Here is a 22,918-nt window from a genome sequence, read left to right on the forward strand (position 1 = left end):
ATACAAACATAGATTTAACACATTACACAGGATATGCATAGGGAAAACACTTTCGTGTAAAAGACCCCGAAAAACATCATTTATTAAAACACAGGCTACAAAATATAGTCTAATAAATACATAATAGACTTAGGGATATCCCTCCTTACTTCCACATGACTAATAACACCTTTTGTGCATAGTGATATAACTCACTATAAAATTTCAAATTCATTATGTTCTCAAATGAGATAGAACCTCCTTAAATATAGGAGGAAGGGTGGAAACATTACTCACACCTTTTCAATAACCCTCATTCATAAATATTTAATAATCTAATAGTTAATATATATAATTATTTTAAATCGGATATGCCTAATAAAGAATATAATATACAAAGGTTTATAACCTTATATTATAACAATATATAGATGTTATAAGGGTGTGACCCCTATTGGTGTTATATTCTAATATTCTCACTTAATATTAATAGGGGGCATCACATGTTAATTTCCATAGAAGAAAAAAATGAAGTACCCTAGTAACGTAGGTCTTCTTTGACAATGATAAATAGGGACACAAATATATTTTTTTTTAACCCTCTTACTAAACCACTCAATGTGCATCCGATGTGGGTTCACCTTCCCAATCTTCCTCTTCGTTTTTGGGAGCATTCTTGTTATGAGGCCATTAGCAACTCTATTAGATGATTCTTGAAGGTTGATTATTCCATTTCCTTCATGGGTCTTTCTAATTTTGATCGTATTTTAACTGCATTGACATCTCTATGCTTCTCCCTAGGGATGTGGTTCTTATGGTTGGGGATAGGCCATGCACTCAATTGTTGGATTATGAGGGCCTCCCCTTTCATTGTCATAGATGCTTCTCAATTGGTCACCTAGCTTCGAATTTTTCTCTCTCTCTCTTGCCATAAAGGTTCTTCTACTTGGTGAAAGATTTTAGTGCTAATCATTTGATTGTCAAGGCTCCTAGTTTTGATGACGCTTCACATGCTAATGACTCCTCCTCCCGAGATGAGGTTTGCGCCTCTTACTATTGCTCTAGCCTCTACTACCCCCTGGATCCTACTAGTGTGGCTTCCTTAGGCCTTGAGGGTTTTACTCCTATTGATCTTGTTCTACAACAACAATCTACTCCTATTGAGTTTGCTCCAGGTGTTGTTCTACAACTATAGTCTGCTCCAAGTCCCGACAAACACTCTAAAGGGATTTCCCCACTTGTTCCCTCTTGCAATGATGTTTCTAATAATAGTATTGCCTAAACTGTTGTTTGTTGTAGGCATAAAGGTAAGCCCCCCCAAAACTCTTTCGTGCTGATTTTTGGGTGCTTCTCCCCACTCTTGAGGTGGGTTCTTCTTTTGTGATGTTGCTTGGGTAGGCATTTTAATAGAGGTCTTCTAATTTTCTATTATTGTCCTGCTTGACCTAAGATTATATGGGATCAACACCCTCATTTTTTTGCCTTCTTTTATACTTCCTACATGTTGTTTGTTTACAAGGTCAACACCCTTGTTTTTGGACTATGTGAAAGCCATCTTGTCATGTAATTTATAATCCTAGTGTTTTAAAAATGATGCTATGAGGACTTCTAAAAAAATATATTTTAGCCACAGTTTCCTCAAATTAGCCTCTCCCTAGGTTCATTACATAGTGCCTGTACGTCTTACATAATACAATGATTTTACAAGTGGAAAATTTCAAAGAATAGAATTTAAAATATGCTCGTAGGACTTAAAAAGTGTGCCCATAGAACTTAATAAGTGTGCCCGTAGGAATTAATAAATGTGCTCATAGGACTTAGGAATGCCTAGAGGCCTTAGGTTATGCCTGTTAGGTCTTACATCCAAGGATTTAGCCATCCCAAAGTGTTAAAATCCCTACAAGTCTTATTTTATGCTTAAGGTCTTACATCTAGAGGTGCCATTGTTATGCACACTCCTTCTCAATGGAAACTCCTTATGGCTAAGCATTGAATTGAAATTGGAGCATATAATGGCTAAAGGTCATATTATATTATGCCTTTTAGGTCTTACATCTTTGATTTAGCTACTAGGTGGTGTCATGCACACTCCCCCCGAATGACATCGCCTTAAACTTGATCACTGCACATAGGTTTTAATATGTGATGACTAATATTCCAATCTCTTTTTTTATCATAGCTTACTTTTGCTTGAATAGAACTGGAGAGATATTTTATGATGGAATACTTTCTCTTGAGTCAGGTGCCCATGATCTTCAACATGCTTTTCTCTCTTTGGAAATGAGGTTCCCTGGCAAGAGTAAGATGACTTCCTAATTATCATATAGTAAGATCATACATTTACATATATCTTGTAAAAACTCTTCCATAAATATTCAAGGCCACATTGGTTCTTTAAGAGCTACTTTTATATTTCACCCTTTTGATTGAAAGAAAAAAAATGGAAGATATCTTACTAAAGGTATTGCACCATCCATGTAAGAGCACCTGCTCTAGTTTTTAAGACACAGTCTATGGTAGATTTCCTATAAATAAAATCGCAAAAATAATTAGTAACATTATAACCAAGCTAATTTGATTCTTGGTATAGGAATAATAAGAATCCAATTAATCACATGCATTTATCATTTTTCAATGAACATAAAGTATTATCCACAATCACTTGGTTATAGATAATCTAATGATCATTATCAAGGAGATCATAATATATTTTCATAAACACAAGCATATATATTTTTTCATGCTTCTCTCAAGAATGAAAAAAATAGCCATGCTACTAAACATTGATAATGATCCATTAAAAATTAAGAAATGGATGAGCTATACTTTCCAGACTTGCTCATCAGATAGTTTATTAGGGTGATAGCCACACATTATAAATACACGCTTTACACCCAATAAATTTAAATTAGATAATTTAAAATAATATATAATATATAATATATTTAATATAAATATATCAGTTTTTATAAAATAATCTTTATAGCTACAAGGATCCAAATAAAGTAGGTAAGATCTTAAAATTCTCTTTAATATAAATAGATCCAATAATTCCACCATGTTACAAATGTGATAGTCAAACAAGTGTTATAAAGTATACCATTTGGTCTAAAGTTATCAAGAGTTTCTCAAGCATATAAGAACATTAACCCTCCTCTTAAATAGTGTCGAAAAAACTAAAAGTTATATTATAAATGAAACATATTACAAACTTTTATTCATAAAAATATAGTTAATTTGTAAAGAAAACTTGAAGGGAAGAACATGTATTAAAGTAAATTGTTTGAAGAAATCAAGATTGTTTTCATGAGTTTTTAAATGTATCAAGAGATTGTCTAAAAATAGCTATTGAAACTAGATGTGAAATTTCACATGTAGACAAAATTCATGGTTATAAAGAAGACCAAAAATAATCCCATACAAATGTAATTTAAGAGAATCCCATAATATTAACATCAAGCTTACATGGTCACACCGCTTGTGAGTTCCTTCCTTTTGTGCACCTTCATGGTGGTTATGTAAAGGTTCGGGCATATCCCACTTTAAGCAATTAGAACATCAAGCAATAACATTCCACTTAACTTTATTTGACATAATATACATACAAAAATTTATTCTAAGCTACATTTCACTCAATGTTCCAATTATGAAGAACATTTCTACAAAAATATTCACTAAAGTAAAATTATAGTGACATTAATTGTTCACTATAAGTCCAATGTCCAATGTCCAATGTCTCATGGGGTGTTCAATTATATGTCCAATGTCTCATCAACAAGTTATCTATGAAAATATAACATATAAATGAAAATGGGACACTACAATTTCTACTTGGATATCAAATAATTATCAACATAATTCATAAAGTATCTTAGTAAAGATGAAATTGAAGTTGATTTGTTTTATAAAAATAGAATTTACTATTCTTCCACTCTAAATGAATTCAGAGGATCTTCATTCACAGGATTTAGGTCTTGCTAGTTGCCCATGTCATGTCAAAGATAGAATGATCAATAATATTAATTATAATGAAAAAAAATGATCCAATTTGTGTGAAGCTTTCATACATATAAAAATAAATAAAATTAGAGACCATTATTATGCTAGTCATGAATATTTGAAACATGACTAGATTAAGTTTATTAAGTGCATAAGAATGAATGATATGCATAATGGAATTAAGCCAAGGCCATGATATGTTGAGATTGTAATACTAAATATTAAATAGTCATCTCAAGACTATATGTAATAGTTGCACCAAAATCCTGAAAAATCAGCTCTACATATCATATTTAAGTCCAATTCTTTACATCTTATAGACACAAAATTTGTTCATGTTTATCATTGATTATATTTATAAATGTTTATCCACTTGTATTGATACTTGTATTGATGCATGTTTTGTTTTCAATTTTCTTGTTATGGTAAAAATGGTTGGACGTGGTATTATTTTAACAAAACATAAATTTGCTTTTGGTAAGGAGAGTGACAACGTGGTTTTCTTTCTTATTTTAGATCTAAGATGAAATTGTGTAAGAGGTCTAAATGTATATGTAAATTTTGAAATTTAATTTTGAGGGATTTTTTTTTTATTAATGTTATTTAATTTGTTAATACAAAGGAAATAATTTTTCTAAATTTGATAATGAAAAATTATGGCTTGCAATTAAAATAAATCTTTAAAGGATGTTCATACAAGTTGTTTTGGAATGAGCCTTATTTAAGGGTATATAAATGCTTATTATACATTTAGCATTAGGAAATGGTCTATTTATATGAGCATATTCTTTGTGTTTATAATGGTGATCTATTTAGTAGGAATACACAAAAAAAAAGTCATGCATGCATGATTTTACTCAAGATAAGTTGCGATACTTAGTATGATCATAAATCAAATTACACCATTAATAATCTTGCATTGTTTGCATAATAATATACTCCTTAAGTTGCACTCAAGGGGGGGGTGTTGGTGTGAATAAGGTATTGTACCTAGTAAAGGTCTTGTACTTAGATAGTTCCTAGTAGAAAACTTATTCAAATGTTTACTTAGGCCCTATGTGTTCTTCTTGAAGTTTGAGTTGTATAGATATGAACTTGTCATATCTTATCTTTATGGATTTTATTTTATTCTAGTTACCTAGGTCATTTAATAATTTTCGCTTTAGTGATCTCATCACATAGGATTAATACACATGTCATAATATTGTTTAATCCTATTTCCCAACCTGTTATTTATAAGCAAGGCCTCTCATTGTATATTTGATATTCAATAAATCAATCTTGCATGTTGAAGAAAGCTATTCTTACCATTTTATTTCTATTGGAAGATATATTGGTCCAACAACTAGTCCTAGGGCGTTGGGAGTTCACCATTAAATACTACAAATAGAACTTTTCCAAGTGTCAACATGTCTAATTAATCTTTCATAATATAAATATAAACAAATCTAGATAAAATTTACCCAATGCTTAATCTAGAAAAACTACATGAATGGATTGATAGAGCTTCTTAATACTTTTCCAATGCTATAATAATTACAAAAAATAGAGATCTAGGTGAAAGATAATGAGATCAAAGATAAAAAATGAAGATATAACTTCAATCATTTATATTAAATTTTCATCTTACAAAAAAAATGGCAAAATTACCTACACTATTTATCTAGAGTATTCCATAAACTTATTTAAAATAGATAGTTCCAAAATTTTAGAATAAACTTACAAGAATGTATAACCCTCTAAAAAGAAAATAAATTTTTAGATTATAGATCTACTAAATATATAGGAGACTATTGTACATCTCATTAAATTGAATGTAATGAAAGCTAGATCAATATAATATTTTCTTCAACCATAACTTTTTTTACACTATATTCTTGTCTAATTATTATTACTATTTTTTTAATTGTTTTGAGCTTGTTTTTACACTTGAATACAAAAATGATCCCCACTAGGTTTTGATACATGACAACTTTCAACGGCATCAATTAGATATTATTTTTATAAATAATCATTACCAAGGGAATTAATTTTGGTTGGTTGATATATTTCTTTAGTGCATCTACATGCCATTTTTAAAAATAAATTGTGCCACAATTTTATTCTACCTTTATAAAAAGAATATGGTTGAAAATTGCATAAACCTGAATAATATTTCACACAAAATAATGAACTTCTACTATTTCACATGCTTCAACAATCTGAGATTTCATATGCCAATATATAGGAATTGGATCTCTTATATTATAGGAGAAATCTCGTAACAAATCCCTTACATCATGGGATAACAAATAACCAAACTATAATAGACACATGTAAATATATAAGTTCCTAAACAAACTAACAAATATTTTTTGAGGTATCTTATAATTCTAACAAATATGTGTACACTAATAATAGTTTTCCCAACATTCCCCCCCTTAGTGTGAACATGGTGAGAAATCACACCCTTCATCTGCAATAAGCCCAACTCTTGTGGGTCATGATATTGATTCAAAACAAAAGGCACCTCCCATCAACCTTTCATGGTTTTTACACAAGCTTACCACAAACCTAGACATGAACAAGAACCCACTCATATGTTCACCTCATGTGGTTTTCTAGATCCTCCCACAAACTCTTTCAAGATCCATGAATTACATTATACTAGTGCTTTTTTTTATTACTATATTTTACACTAGGGGGTTAACATAAGAAAATAACCCACATATAGAAATTGTTGATGATTGTTCCACTCGATCTCCAACAACAAAGGAAATTTTTACTGTGTTGGAGATGGAAAATTGATGTTATATCCCCCCCTCCCCCATTGTGAAGTTTCCAATTATTAAAAAGCATGGAAAACAAAAGGACACTTTACAATATAAATTGAAATGCCACTAGCGCTATTAAGAAGCCCCATAATTGGTGACCAACAAGAGGACGCTGAGTGTCCTCCTTCCTCCATTCCCTCCTACCTCCAATCTTGAATTATTTAAAGCACACATTCCTCATCACTAGGACATGACAACTCTTCATTACTGGCATATTCTTTACAATCTGTTTCTTTAGCCAAGAAAGGATGATGATCTACTTTATCATCTAGTAGATCTTGTGCCCTCTTCTTGCAATTTATAATTACACGTCCTATTTCATCACAATAAAAACATTTGATTTTTCCTTTTGAAGGAATATTCTTAGATTTGTACTTTCCTTTTCTTGCTTTGTTATGTACAAATAAGACCTCTTCAGATTACGAGTCCTTATTATGATCAAGTAGAGTAGATATTACTCCTCCAAGAATAATAATTACCTTGATTAATGTGAACATTGTTCGATATATCTTTTTAGGCAAACTATTCAGAAGTATTTCTTTGGCATCATCATCTTTTACTTTCTCATTAATCCTAGCTAGCTAATTTAGGAGAGAGTGAAACTTACTAATATGATCTGCCATTTTTGTACCTTTTTCCATCTTCAATCCATACAATATCTGCTTCAACATTGTCTTGGCACTTTCTGATTTGGATTCGAAGAGATTGTTTAATGACTCCCAAATCTCTTTTGCCAACTTTGCAAAATCCACATGGTGTAAATATGCTTTTGATAAGTCAAGACCAATAGTTCCCAAACCCTTTTTATTTTTGAAATTACACTTAGCAAGTTCATCTACATCAGTTGGTGTGACTGAGTTTGGTTTGACAACATCCCAAAGATCCTTTTCTATCAAGTGTAGTTGCATCTGTATTTGCTATAAATGACAATCTCTACCATTGTGAAACTTAATTTATCCATGACTACTCCTTTAATAAAAGGTGTTGGGCTCAACCGATAATGCACCTTGACTATAACACTTTTGACACAAGGACAATTGATTTTAACTAAAAAAAATTATCATTAGTGGTGCAGTCACCGGTTAGGAGGGACCTCAAAGAGATCAATCCGGACCGGTCCACAAGAGTAAACACAACAAAAATACAAGGATATGATGGAGGCAATCCGGAATTGAATGAATTATATCATGAAAAATGTTTACAACCAACCGGTAACAACCGAGTTATAGAAACCGGCTTACTGGCCCGCTAAAACATGGTTGATTATAGAACAGGTCGCAACTGGGACCTCAAATCTTCAAATCTATCTTCTATGTTCTATCTCTTAAATTATCTCTACTTATCTAAATTCTAATTCTCAATTAAAATGATTTATACGATCCAAGGGGATCCGGTCGGCCCAAAAAAGGGATTAAATACCGAAGAACAAGACCTAACGCATAAAAACAACAAGGTTGGCCTCTGCCAAAGAAATTACTCTGAAAATCTAAAGGATGCAGTGTAGATCAAAGGGAAGGTTGGCCACACACCAAGGAATGTCAGAATCAATGTTTAGGGCTCCGCAAGCTACGGAAGGGATCCGATAGATCCCAGTAGATTACAAATGCAAACCAGGCAACCAATATCAAAAAATTATCTTGGAAACCGGTAGCAATAACTTGTCGAAAAATGATCCAAATGCTCCACAGTTTAGGAATAAGGTAGATGATCAAGTCCTCAAGAAAAATCCAAATCCTCAAGATCCGGTGAGCCAATGCCAGAAAATACAGAATGAAATACTGAAACTGCAAAACATAAAGGAAATATTTTTGGTTGATGCAAGATTACCACGAACCGAAGATGCTCCTTCATCAGACATCCGAGGTTGTTGAAAAAGTGAGTCTCTCACTTTGCTGGGGTCGAAGGAAAACCAAGGCGGTCTACCTCTACCTGAGAAATCCAAGATGAATCTTCAATTGGTTTGTCTTTCCACTTTACTAGGAACTCCTTATACTGACTGCTCCAGGTACTATGCGCAATCCTACTGTCCAAAATGTCTTCAATCTGATCCGGTTCCTTCTGGGGCAACTATTTCTCTAAGCCTGCAATATTATCCTCACTGAATTCCGGTTCATGATACTGGTGTAGATCTGCAATGTTAAATATAAGTGAAATACTTAGACTATCTGGTAACTCCACTTCATAAGCATTTTCAGAATTGAACTTTCTCAAAATCTTGCAAGGTCCAAACTTCCTCATCTACAACTTGTTATAAGTTCCAATCGGGTATCTTTCTTTTCTCAGATACACCATCACTTCATTGCCAACTACAAATTCCTTATGTCTCCTCTTCTCATCTGATTTCTCCTCATACTTGTTGTTCATGTCCTCCAAATGTTGCTTAACTTGAATATGTAAGTCCTTTATGTGATCTGCAAATTCTTCTACTTCTGAACTTTTCCGGTCTTCACTGCTAATATCTATTAATTATGATATACCTCTGGGGTGTGCTCTGGTAACAATCTCAAAAGATTTCCTTCCGGTACTCTTGTTTACTGAATTATTGTAGGCAAAATCTTCTTGTGCAAAAATCAAATCCCAACTTCCAATTTTGTCTCCAACTAAGCATCTTAACAAATTTCCCAAGCTTCGGTTAACTACTTTTGTTTGTCCATTAGTCTATGGGTGAAAAGTAGAAATGAACTTCAAATCTGTCTTCATCTTCTTCCAAAGTGTTCTCCAAAAGTAACCAATAAACTTAGTATCTCTGTCTGAAACTATGCTCTTAGGTAATCCATGCAATCTTACCACTTCCTTGAAAAATAGGTCAACTATATGCATTGCATTTGATGTCTTCTTACAAGGTATGAAATGAGCCATCTTTGAGAATCTATCCACTATCACAAATATAGAATCATTCCCCCTCTGTGTTTTAGGCAATTCAAGTATGAAATCCATGCTTATATCTTCCCAAGGTCTCTCTGGTACTGTCAAAGGTTTATACAATCCCACATTCTGACTACTAACCTTTGCAACTTGACAAACTCTATAGCTTTGCACATATTTCCTAACATCCTTATGAATCTAGGGCCAAAAGTAATGCTTACTCACCAACGCTACTATTTTATCAACATCAAAGTGTTCGCCTAATCCTCCACTATGTTTCTCCTTTATCATATTCTCCCTCATAGAACTCTTAGGTATGCACAACTTAACTCCTCTGAATAATATCCCATCCTAAATGAAGTAATCCAACCACTTGCTTCTATCCACCGTAACTAATTCTCTACATGCTCTCCAAGGTTTTGAAAAATCTGGGTCATCATCATACAAGGTCCTCAACTCCTCAAATCCTAATACTGCCTCTCTCATCTCTGCCAATGAATTCCTTCTTCTACCCAATGCATCAACAACTTTGTTATATTTCCCACTTCTATGTTTTAGCACAATGGTGTAACTCTACTAAAATTCTACCCATCTCATATGTCTATGATTCAACTTACTTTGACTGTTCAAATACTGCAAATCTTGATGATCTGTATACAACACAAACTCCTTAGGCGACAGGTAATGTCTCCACTTCTTCAAAGCTTGAACTATGGCATAAAATTCTTAATCATAAACTGAAATCTCCTCCAGGCATCATTCAATTTCTCACTGAAATAAGCTACCACTCTCCCTCCCTGACTCAATACGGCTCCAATTGCAGTTCCACTTGCATCACAATCCACTTGAAATATTTTGTTGAAATCCGATAAAGCTAACACAGGTTGCTCAGTCACTTTCTGCTTCAATAGTTCAAAACTTTTGTTTGCTCCGGTGGTCCACTTGGATTCCTTCCTATCTCCCCTCATTGTCCCAGTCATAGGGTTACAAACTGAACTGAAATTTCTAATAAACTTTCAATAGAAATTAGCCAATCCATGAAATGATCTTACCTCTCCAATGCTTTTCGGTGTAGGTCATTCAACAATTTCTTTTGCTTTCTCAGGGTCCATCTTTAAACCATCCTTGGATATCACAAATCCCAAATAGACTAATTCATCCTTCATGAAAGTACACTTCTTAAGGTTTATCAACAACTTTTCTTCTCTCAACCTCTGCAAAACTTGTCTTAAATAAAACAAATGCTTCTCTTTTGTCTCACTGAAAATCAGAATGTCATCCAAATATACAATAATAAACTTACCTAATAATTTCTTCAATACCTCATTCATCAACCTCATGAAAGTACTCGGTGCATTAGTTAATCCAAAAGGCATCACCAACCATTCATATAGTCTTCATTTGTCTTGAACGCTATCTTCCACTCATCTCCTTATCTGATTCTGATCTGATGATATCCACTCTTCAAGTCTATCTTTGTAAAGTATTTGGCTCCACTCAAACAGTCCATTATGTCATCCATCCTAGGCAATGGAAACCAGTATTTCACTGTGTTCTTGTTTATAGCCCTTGAATCGGTACACATCCTCCATTCTCCATTCCTCTTAGGTGCTAATACTGTTGGTACCACACAAGGACTCAAATTTTCTCTGATCAAACCTTCATTCAATAGATCTTGCACTTGTCTATTCAACTCTTCATTCTATGTCGATGTCATCCAATGTACAACTTTTTTAGGCAAACTAGCTTCGGGAATCAGGTCCATGCAATGACTGATACTTCTCACATGTGGTAATCCATTAGGCACATTATCTGTTATGATGTCTTCATACTCTGTCAACAACTCTTTATCTCTTTCGGTTGTTCTTCTTCATGCTTCAGGTTCTCAATATTCTTAGGAACTAAGGAAAAACACACATTCTCATTTCTCATTCCATCCAGGAATTTCCTTACATCCACCAAAAAGATTCTAGTATTCATACAGACTTCAATCTTCAAAGGTTCCTCCAAGAGAAACAAGGTTTTCTTCATCCCATTGGCCAGAATAGTGTATGTATTCTTTCTCCCATCATGTATTGCCTGTCTATCAAACTGCCAAGGTCTACCCAACAAAAGGTGACAAATATGCATAGGCATAATATCACATAAGACTTCATCATGATAATTCTCAATTTTCAATTTCACCAAACATTGTTCACTTATTAACAACTTATGATCATCCTGAATCCATGATATCTGATAAGGCTTAGGGTGTTTCAATCTTTCCAAATTCAACTTATTCACCATCTCTTCTGAAACAAGATTATCTGAACTACCACTATCAATAACAACTTTACAACACTTACATATACCTTACATCTGGTCTTGAACAAATTCTTCCTCTGCAAGGTCTCTTCATCTCCTTAGGTATGACACAAAGCTCTCCTCATCATCAACAGTTCTCCATCTTCTGACTTATTAGTTGATCCAGTGGGGCTTTCTTCCACCACTGTTGTTCTTCCGATATTCTATATCTTCTTACATTCGAAAGCACATTTTCCTTCTCCTCCACACTTATAGCAAGTTCCTCTAAACATTCTCTTATCTTGTCTTCTGTCATCTTTTCTAAAATTATCATTCTGGTAGCCATTTGGTTCTCTCCTCAGGTAGAAATTTCTATCATCTTTCCAATATGAATTATCTTCTTTGCTCACTTCCTTGTCCTTGTTCTTATCTGTATATGTTCCTCTACCTCTGATATATCCTCTTCCTCCTTGAAATCTTCCTCTGAAAAAATCTTCCACCTCTACCTCTTTGTCTCTGCTCATGTCTTTTGTTCAGTTTCTCTTTTGCTTTCAGGGCATACTGGTAAGCTTCTTCAACACTCTGCAATTTGATCAAACTGAGTTAATCTTATATAGACATCCACAATCCATTCAAATATTTTGCAACTTGTTCAACTTAATCATCAACATATTCGGATATGATATTCCACTTGTAAAATGCTTCGGTGTACTCCTTCACACTAGATTCCTTCTGCCTCAAATTCTGCAACTTTCGGAACAGATTCACTTGATAATCAGCTGGCATAAATTTTGATTTCAACTTAGCAACCATCTAATCCCATGTCTTGATCTTCTCTTTACCTCTTCTCTATCTATCAACCTGCAAATGCTCCCACCAAAGAGATGCATGAACTTTGAACCGGGTACAAGAATATTTCACCTTTCTTTCTTCTGCAGTGTTCTCAAAATTGAAATATTTCTCCATTTTTGAGATCCAATCCATCAATTCATACGAATCTAACTTTTCATCATATTCTGGTGGGGTAAAATGAGGTTTAGTATTTGACCTACTCAAAATCCTCAAAAACCTCTCTTCATTTGGATCAATCGTCGGTGGGTTCTTCTCCTTCATCTTCGCTCACATCTTCAGTATGTCGGCCTCTTCTCTGGGTTGTCTCAACAACTTCCAACTGGGCTGCAATTCCTCGCAAAATTTCCATCACAACAAGGTTTGCATTCCCACACATCCATCATTCCTATTTCCTCTTCATGCCATCTTCACGCCATTTTTCTACAGCTGCAGGTTAGATCCACAGTCTTCCACCCTACAACCAAAATTTCTCAGGACAACATAATCTCTAGAATGAAAGCTCACTCTGATACCACTTGGTACAATCAACAGTTAGGAGGGACCTCAAAGAGACCAATCCGGACCGGTCAACAAGAGTAAAAACAACGAAAACACAAGGATATGATGGAGGTAATCCAAAACTGAATGAATTATATCATGAAAACTGTTTACAATCAACCAGTAATAATGGGGTTACAGAAATCGGCTCAATGGCCTGCTAAAACATGCTTAATTACATAACAGGTCGCAACTGGGACCCCAAATCTTTAGATCTATCTTCTTCTATCTCTTAACTTATCTCTCCTTATCTACATTCTAATGCTCAATTACAATGATTTATACAATCCAAGGGGATTCGGTCGGCCTAAAAAAGGGATCAAATACCGAAGAACAAGACCTAACGTGTAAAAACAACAAGGTCGGCCTCCGCTAAAGAAATTCCTCCAAAAATCCAAAGAATGAAGTGTAGATTAAAGGGAAGGTCGGCCACACGCTAAGGAACGCTGAAATCAACGTTTAGGGCTCCGCAAGCTATGGAAGGGATCTGGTAGATCCCGATAGATTATAAATGCAAACCAGGCAATCGGTATTAGAAAATTGTCTTGGAAACTAGTAGCGATAACTTGTCAGAAAATGTTCCAAATGATTTGTAGTTTAGGAATAAGGTAGATGATCAAGTCCTCAAGAAAAATCCAACTCCTCAAGATCCGGTGAGCCAATGCTAGAAAATGCAGAATGAAATGCAGAAACTGCAAAATAGAAAGGAAATATTTTTGGTTGATGCAAGATTGCCACGAACTGGGGATGCTCTTGCATCAATTAGACAGTAAATCTAAGACACTACTAATCAATTGATTTAACATTAACCTCTTTTAAGACACTATAAGAACAATATCAATTGGACACTATAATTAATGAATTGTAGGAAAGGACCCTATTCAAAAAACAATAATGTTACTTAACTTCTAAACTATGACACAAAACATAACCTTCCGATCAATATAGGAAGGCACACCAAAAGAGGATCTAAGTCATTGTGGTTGGGTAGCTGAACAAGATCTTGAATATGAGGCTAGCAGAGATCTTGGTGAGCAAATCACTCAAAACATATGCTTGCATGGAGGGACAGCCTTAAACCACACACACTAAGCAACATATTAAGTCCAAAGAATGTTAGTCAACTCTGAGTGTTTAACACTTTTAAGCCTAGAAGTGTATTCTTAATATGACCACACACATCAAGCAACATATTAAGCCTAGAAAATGTCAATCAACTCTAAATGTTTAACACTTTTAAGCTTAGAAGTGTGAACTTAGTGTGTGGTTTAAACCATTCTTGCATGGAGCACTCCGCAATCAATTCACACATGCAACACCAAAGAATAACTCTATCAACCAAATAGTTGTTGGGTGCATGAAGCCCAATCCCACCTGTCACACTCGCAGTCTTTGTGTAACTACTCTTCTCCTTGTAATAGTTATTCTCTGCAAATTGCATCCTTCTTGAAAACGGCTGATGGTAAATAGTGAAATAAAGTAAATTTCTAGGAAATGTGAATTTATAGTTAAAATATTATTTGGATAGGAATAGATTTGGACATAATTATATTAATTCAAAATAGAAATACATAATGCACAAGGTGAAACTTTAATTGATTAATTATTTTTCGACTTACAAAAAAAATGGTTATATGGAGAATTAGGAAATTATGAGATCATATCTATAGATTTACGAAGCTATGGTCATTTATGAAACATATTTCACAAAGTATTATAAACTAGCCCATTTTAATACCAACACATGAGTGACTATATACTAAGGGAGATTAATGTGCAGACAAGTTTTACAGTAGAAAATTCTTACAATCCAACAAGAACGGTGTGTATGCTATATCCATTCCTATATGCTTCCAACGTTTTTTGAGGTCTTAACTAAATTGAAGGCATGGGGACTCCATGATGTGTTAGTAAATCACTGTGAGGTGAAATCTTATGACGTATGTGTGGTGATTGTATTTTACTACAACTCGTGTTAACTATTTAGACAACATAAAATTGTGTTATACACCATGTTTATTTCAAATAATATATAAATAAATTATGACTAAATATTTTTTAATAGAATTATGTATGTGAAAAATATTTGAGGTGCTTTGGTATGTTATCTATAAATACTATTTTAAAAGCCATCATTTGAAATAGAAATTACACATGTTACATGATATTTTTTTTTTTAATGATACACACCAAATGTGTTTGAAAGAATTACTATAATTGTACGATTCATTTATTTCAAAAATTTAGCATAAAAAGGACCTTTCTATCTTATACATGTGATAGTTTTTCACAATGAATATCTACTACTAACTATAGACATAAAATAAAAAATATCTAATTATTATGAATAATGTACATAAAAAATAATTATATGAAATAAATAAAAATAATAAATTATTTTGTAAATATGGATGTTTAGCTCCTATTAATGGGTATGTTTGGGTTAATCCGAGACCAAAGGAGAACAAAGAAATTGAGTGGGTAAAGTCATAGGAGGGATGGTTGAAAGATAATTTCTATGATGTATCAAAGGGTAATTCGGGCCTATTAAGAGTAGGATTTGTGGCTTGGGATTGTACTGGTAATATCATTGCAATGGGAGCAAAGAAATTGATGAAGGGATCAAACAATGAAGCATAGGCCTAAATGACATTATTAGCAGTCAATATGACCAATAAATTATCAATATCAAATTTACACGTGGAAGGTCTCTCTGATAATTATTAATGGGGAAACTGTCACTTCCAAACTGAACAAATTTATTAAAATCATTAGAAATATTTTATCAACCTTCAATTTTTTTAAAATCATCTAGAGACTCTTCGCTTGAAGGCTCTATATGATTATAAATACTGAGTACAGTCCATGCTTGTAGAGTTGTTTTTTGCATTGTTCATTAATATAAGAACTCCTTGCGTTTCTGGTGGATGTAGCCACTTAGTGGTGAACCATGTTAAACTTGTGTTTTGTATTTATGTTATTAGCTTTCTGTTGTTTTGTATTAATGTCTTTGCTCATTTATAACTAGCAATTGGTATCAGAGCTACGGTGAAATGTTGAGAAGAGATGGGATCAGATTGGGTAGTTGATCCTAGATATGGGTGCCCTTACTTTGTGTTTGATCCCAGAACTGGGTGCTTTTATGTTATCGACAAACATGCTGAAGATTCAGATGATGAAGTCGAATCAGTCATCGAAAAATTTATTGGCAGTGTAGACTCGGTAGAGAGTGATGTCCAGGTGGAGGTTGAAACCAAACAACATTGGTTGGATGGCTGGGAAAAGGAGGAGACTTCATCTGAAGAAGAAGAGGGTTTGTTGTATTCGTTGTTTGAAGAAGAAGAGACTGGTTTGTTTGCCTTCCCAGATGAGGAAGATGCCTCCCAAGGTGAGGAGGAAGCAGTCTCGGAACTGGCAAATGAAGATGATCTTGAAGAAGGTGAGGCCTATAGCTTGAAAGATTACCTATACGAACGAATTGAGAAACTGCGGGAGGAAAATTTTATTCTCGCAGAGCAAATATGTCGTATGGAAGATGAAATGGTAGAATTGAAAGAGAAATTTACCAAAGAGTGGGATTTTTCTGTAGAAAAAAGAAATGAAGAGCTGAAAAAGGAATTGGCTGCCCTCAATACAATTTTTACCACATTAGACAAAGCACCTGCAGATGTGCTAGTAGAAATGAATCCATCATGAAAAAGCTTAAGTGTTGATGAGGCTGCAATGCCAGATGCTTCTGTGGATGAAAGAGGAGTTTATTTTGAACTTGATGGTTTGATGGGCAAGTTTGTGCCTGAGTTTGTAGTAGGAGAAGATATTTTCGAGTCCGGTTTAAATTGGAAAAGGCTTATTCGCAGTGTCTATGAGCAAAATTTGGCGAAATTAAACTCTTTGATGAGCTTGATTGCGAGGTGAAGAAATGGAAATGCAGGGAATGTTGAGAGCATGGTTGTGTCGGTTGAGCTTCAAGTGGGAGATTGTTGGGATGTGAAGCCCAACAATCACAACCATTTGTCTTCTAGAGACTCTTCGCTTTAAGGATCTATATGATTATAAATACTGAGTACAACCCATGCTTGTAGAGTTGTATTTTGCATTATTCATTAATAGAAGAACTTCCTGCGTTTCTGGTGGACGTAGCCACTTAGTGGTGAACCACGTTAAACTTAAGTTTTGTGTTTATGTTATTAGCTTTTCGTTGTTTTGTATTAATTTACTTGCTCGTTTATAACTAACAGGATTAGTGGAATAACTGTGGGAGGACTATCGAGATCTACAACTTGACCTCCGAGATTGCCCATACGCCATAATTTACAACCTTCATTATTGTAAGTTGGGTGTTTTAAATACGATGGGATCAAAGGAGCTATATATTAATAATATCATTGTCATTCATACTACTTTACTGAATGAAATTTTGAGGTGGGTGATTGAAGGTTCGGATCAGATGGCTTAAATCACATACACTAAGCTTTGATTTTTAGACTTAAAATTGGGGAACAAGGAGGACACGCATTGAGTCATGTAGGATTACATGTAAGACAAATGGACTTATGGTGTGAAGTCCATACTGGCAAAGGAATGTTTGGGAGTAGGAATTGTTGGAAATGAAGGGGATTGGATTGAAACTGGTGAGAGTATTCCACTGTTGCATCGATTCATTTGATGGAGTGCTTTAAGCGATAAGGAGGAGAACCAAGTTGAGGCTCAAATTGGTTGGGACACATTGAAAGATTGCCTTCGAGAGTGGACACTGGAACACGACACAATGGGTGGGGAGATGGAGAAGAAGGGTAAACAATGATTGGAGTTTAAACCAAAAGACTACTGGGTCAATGGACCCTTCAAGGAAGGGAAGAAAAAAACATAAAATAAATGTGGTAGTAAATTTTTGTTAAATTTTTGTACTATTTTGTATGTATTCGATCGAACGATTTAAATCACACACACTAAGATTTGACTTCTAGGCTTAAAAGTGTTAAAGATTCAGAGTTGATTGACATTCCCTAGACTTAATATGTTGCTTAGTGTGTGTGGTTTAAGGCTAGCCATATTCAATCTGGTTTAGTAGGGCTTCAAGTTGTGAATTCTACATATTTTTTAATATGAAGCTAGTCTATATAGGTGTATAGGGTTGTTGTTTGCTTCAAACTTTAAGGGCAGGTATCAACAATGTTGGCTAGATTTCTAAAGGGTTGTTTATATTTAATTCTAAGAGACAGCTAGTAGGTTGATGACAAGTTTATGTTTTTGAGCATGAAGTATGTTCGATGCTACAACACATAACTATCTTTTTGTACATCTTTATTTTTAATATTATTAAAATATATATCAATTACTAATAAAAAAGGAGAAGATTAATAACATGTTAAGTTTTTTTGCAATAATATTGATGATTTTTCATTTGAATAGCTATTTACTTTTGAATTACAATTAAATAGTGTTTATTCAAATGAACATTACTCACATGATATATGTCTATAACTAAAAAAATTAACATTCATATTATATACAATACTATTCTTATCAAATTTGTTTGATTTAAAAGATAATCACACACTTAAATTAAACACACCTCTATTATCTAATGAAAAGACCTTTTTTCCATCTCAAAAATGAGAGTTGAATATAAGCGTACAAATGATGATAAAATATGATTATATCTTTTATGTAAATCTTTAGGTGGTAGAACATGAAATATGATTTTTCTTATTATTTCAAATATATTTTAATTTAGAAATATATAGAAGTAAAGTTATGGAGTCTATTAACAATGCAAGTCAAGAGGTTCAATGAGAAATAAGGGATGGGACTAATAGTTAATTGGAAATAGCAGTCATGATAGTATAAATATACATTTTAAAGTTCAATCCTTTAAAAAGTATTGTACAAGTAGATGTGAAAAAGATCTTAATAGTTTGATGCTCAATATCAATAATTGAACAAAATGTCTATTAGATTGAGAAAGTAACAAACCACATGACATCACATTGACAAACCAATAAAAGATGACTTAATGCACAAAGTTTTTATTCTTAATGTACAAATACTGATCAAACCTTTTATATTTAAAATCTTTTATGATATGTAAACAAAATCATGCTAATGACATAAATTTTACAAATCATACTGATAATAAAACAAAAGATTTAAATTGTTCACATGTTTCATTATTATAATATTTAATATCAATTGTACATATACATTGCCGTATAAATCAATAAACTTAAGGTCCACCATTATTAGAAACTACAGTTTTACTATTTTACTTAAGATGAGATGAGAATGCCAACTGAATTCAAATCTTCTACAAGACGATGAGAATACCAGAGACAGTTGTAGAAGTACCAACTCATTATTTACATTTAATAAATGTAGAGATCAAACAATGTATGTACTACTCAAATTTAAGAGCTTTCCTCACCAACTACCTATTAAGTACAACCAAATTGTCTTATTTGTTGTTGTTGTGTCCCTTTGCAGACCACTAACAAAGAAGAGAAAGCAAATATGCTGCAGTCTAGATGTAAAATTGAATGTGTTGTGCGGGCTGAAGTCAACATTGTGATAGCAAATGCTTCCTTCCAAGGGGAGGAAAATGACCTTTTCCATGCCTTTGACAGAGATAAAACAGAGCCAATATGGGGAAGGCATTTAGAACTATCTTCGTTCACATGTCACTATACATACTGTCATTCCTAGGCAAAGTGGCACCTCCTTAATGCCTTCATCAAATGCGTGATTTGACATAATCAGGGACCATTTGCATATCAGAAGTCATTTAAAATGTGTCTTGAGCTACAAGTCAAATCCTCTTACACCATTAATACAACACCCAGCGGACCCAATATAACATGCTTTCATTTATAGTAGACGTGCAGGTGCTCCCTGCTCACATATTTCACATATTTAGATCAATAGTGACTGGCTGGCAATCCTGCCAGGTATGTGAAGAAGTATGAACAAGAAATGGGAAAACTTTAGGCCAATTAAGATCATGTGTAGCCTGCAAATTCCCCCATATATGAAAGCTTCCCATGTCTCTATCTCCTTAATGCCTGTTTTATTGTAAAAATTGCTGGTTTTTGAGCCTTCCATAAGTTACGTAAGAGGAGAGAACTGGAAGAAAGAGAGTTCATTTGTGGTAAGTTTTTTTTGGGTTTGCAGTACGTCTGACAGTACATGACAGAGCAACAACATGGTTGGCAGATTGTACGTAGTCATGATTCATGAGAAAAGGCTAAGAAAAAACACACAATGGGTGTTTTAATTTGTATAGGTGTTTGAATAGAACTTTTTTTTTTTTTTTTAGGTTTAGGGTCAAACTGGGTACCACCTTAACCTATTGTATTTTCAAACATGAAAGGTGCAGATTCATTCCAGATAGCCTGGAGTGCAAGTACACCGTACCGTAATTTTAGGCATCTCTATACAGTTTCTTCTACAACCTAACTACATCCATTAAGACCCTTACAGTACATGTTAGGAGTCTTACTATTTCTCCATTCTTCTCACCGTGATTTACTACGCAATGTGATCCCTTTCTTCTCGTAGATCTTCATCATCATAGCACTAACGAATTCCTGTTTTGATTCCACAACTTATTGTTTTATAGTACCAAGAGTTTTTCTTCTCATATCATGAGGAAACCGCAGAGATATAGAGGTGTGAGACAACGTCACTGGGGCTCCTGGGTCTCTGAGATTCGCCATCCAAATTTGTAAGAAGCCCAACTTTGAAATTATTTAACCAGTGAACTGATACTTACTAGCGTAGAATAGTTAAATGCGATATAATATATTCTGTCAAATTTTGCATTTTCTATGCTTCTAAGTCAAATCATTTAGTTACTGGAGATTGGAATTTTCTTTTCTTTTCTTTTGGTTTCATTGATCTGATTAGAGAATAGATAGATTCACACCGAATCCTACACAAGTGATTCTAATGAGAAAGTCTCAATTTCCATCTAAAATTCCAAACAACAAATTTTATAATTGTTTAAGAAGAGATCAAACTATCTTACTATATTTTTTATTAGGAATTTTGGATGCCCAAAGAACTAACAAACGTGCCAGACTGTTACTTTCAGCCATATACTAGTAGAAGATATGAGGATTTTCAGTCTAGAAGCAACCCCATGATGCATATTTGAGAAGAGAGTCTTTGTTGCTGCTTATTATTTTTGAATTTGATTATGTTGGAGTTTCTGTATCAATGTTTTTATCATTCTATGATCGATCATCAGGCCAATGATAAGCTATAGAAGAACAAAGTGATCTATTCTTCTCCTCTAACTCTTTACCTTCTTGATGATAGATTATGGAATGTGATTCAAAGCATTGATGCAAAATTCCATCACAATAACAACACTGATGCAAAACTCTCTTCTTCCCTAGCTCTTTATCAAAGAAATGACCTGAAACATTGATACAAAACCTCCTGAAACAACATTATGAAATAAAACTTTAATTTTTTTCCCTTCGTAGAAAAATTCATTATGTTGTAAGAGTGAGACATGGAATTGCACATAGCTCTATTTTCTGTTGTTTATATTGTCTAAAGGAGTGGCATGAAAGTTAGCCCAATACAAGTGCATTTAGAAGATTTTTGTTGAAATATAAGAGAACATCTGAAGTATAGTTACTCTTCTCTGTTTATTCAAGAACCATATTTATCCATGAATGGCTGTGTTGATGTAGGAAAACGAGAGTATGGTTGGGAACATTTGAGACGGCAGACGATGCAGCTCGGGCATATGATGAGGCTGCAATCATAATGTGTGGAGCTCGAGCAAAGACCAACTTTGCATATAATCCACAACCATCATCTTCTCTTCTCTCTGCAGCGCTGAGGGCCAAGCTTCGAGGGATTTATGTGGCTTCCCTAATGCAGGATCAATCATCTTCTCTCACCTGCCTTCGATTGGACACAGACAAGTCTAATCTGGGAATATGGCAGAAAAAGGGTGGAAAACATTCCCAATCCCAATGGGTTATGACTGTTCAATTGGGCTCTACTCCACCACTTCCTTCTCCCCCTCCTCTTCCTCCTCCTTCCCTTCCTCCTCCCCATCCTCCTAGTCCATCAAATCCTCCAAAAGATGCAGTGTTGAATGAGGAAGATATTGCATTGGAAATGATAGAGGAGCTTCTGGATCATCCCACTTGTCTTGAATTCTCTTCTTCTTTTTCTTCCTAGTGAATTCCCACAGAAATGTAACACCCTCAGGAAAATCTGGTTTTAATATTCGATGGTTGATGAGAGTCTATTGTGAGCTTGGCCATCCAGACTTCACAATCAATGTTGTAATATGTGAAGGTAAATTCTTAGCAATGAGAAGTGACTGCTATATTTCTCTTTCATTCTTTGGTAGCTTACTGGAATCTTCAACGCCCTCAAAATGATAGCTGTGTCTATTTAATTGTGCAAATTGTTTCTGGTCGAAAGAGCATCCAGCGTGCCTATAGACACTGGTATACTAAACGAGCCTTCAATAAATCAATGAATGGATAATTAATACCTTATAACAAACTCACCACGAATGACAAATTGGTACTCAATAGTTAGATCAAAATTAAATGAAAGCAAAT

At 34.1% G+C, this 22,918-nt stretch overlaps 1 protein-coding gene across 1 annotated transcript; it reads left to right on the top strand.

Moving 5' to 3' along the window:
- The first annotated feature begins 20,874 nt into the window (after window positions 1-20,874).
- On the top strand, window positions 20,875-22,618 carry LOC131048323 (ethylene-responsive transcription factor WIN1). The gene is made up of 2 exons (XM_057982237.1): window positions 20,875-21,048; window positions 22,028-22,618. The coding sequence occupies exons 1-2, from the start codon at window positions 20,969-20,971 to the stop codon at window positions 22,524-22,526; spliced, it is 579 nt and encodes a 192-aa protein (XP_057838220.1). The 5' UTR covers window positions 20,875-20,968; the 3' UTR covers window positions 22,527-22,618.
- Window positions 22,619-22,918: the final 300 nt, after the last annotated feature.

Source organism: Cryptomeria japonica, chromosome 3, assembly GCF_030272615.1.
Source record: "Cryptomeria japonica chromosome 3, Sugi_1.0, whole genome shotgun sequence".
Lineage (NCBI taxonomy): Eukaryota > Viridiplantae > Streptophyta > Pinopsida > Cupressales > Cupressaceae > Cryptomeria > Cryptomeria japonica.

What these genes read in the sequence shown, in the direction of transcription:
- LOC131048323 (XM_057982237.1), top strand. Translation starts at nt 20,969, where the DNA reads ATGAGGAAACCGCAGAGATATAGAGGTGTGAGACAACGTCACTGGGGC. An exon ending in GAGATTCGCCATCCAAATTT is followed by an intron (nt 21,049 to 22,027) that starts GTAAGAAGCCCA and finishes GTGTTGATGTAG; the next exon opens with GAAAACGAGAGTATGGTTGG.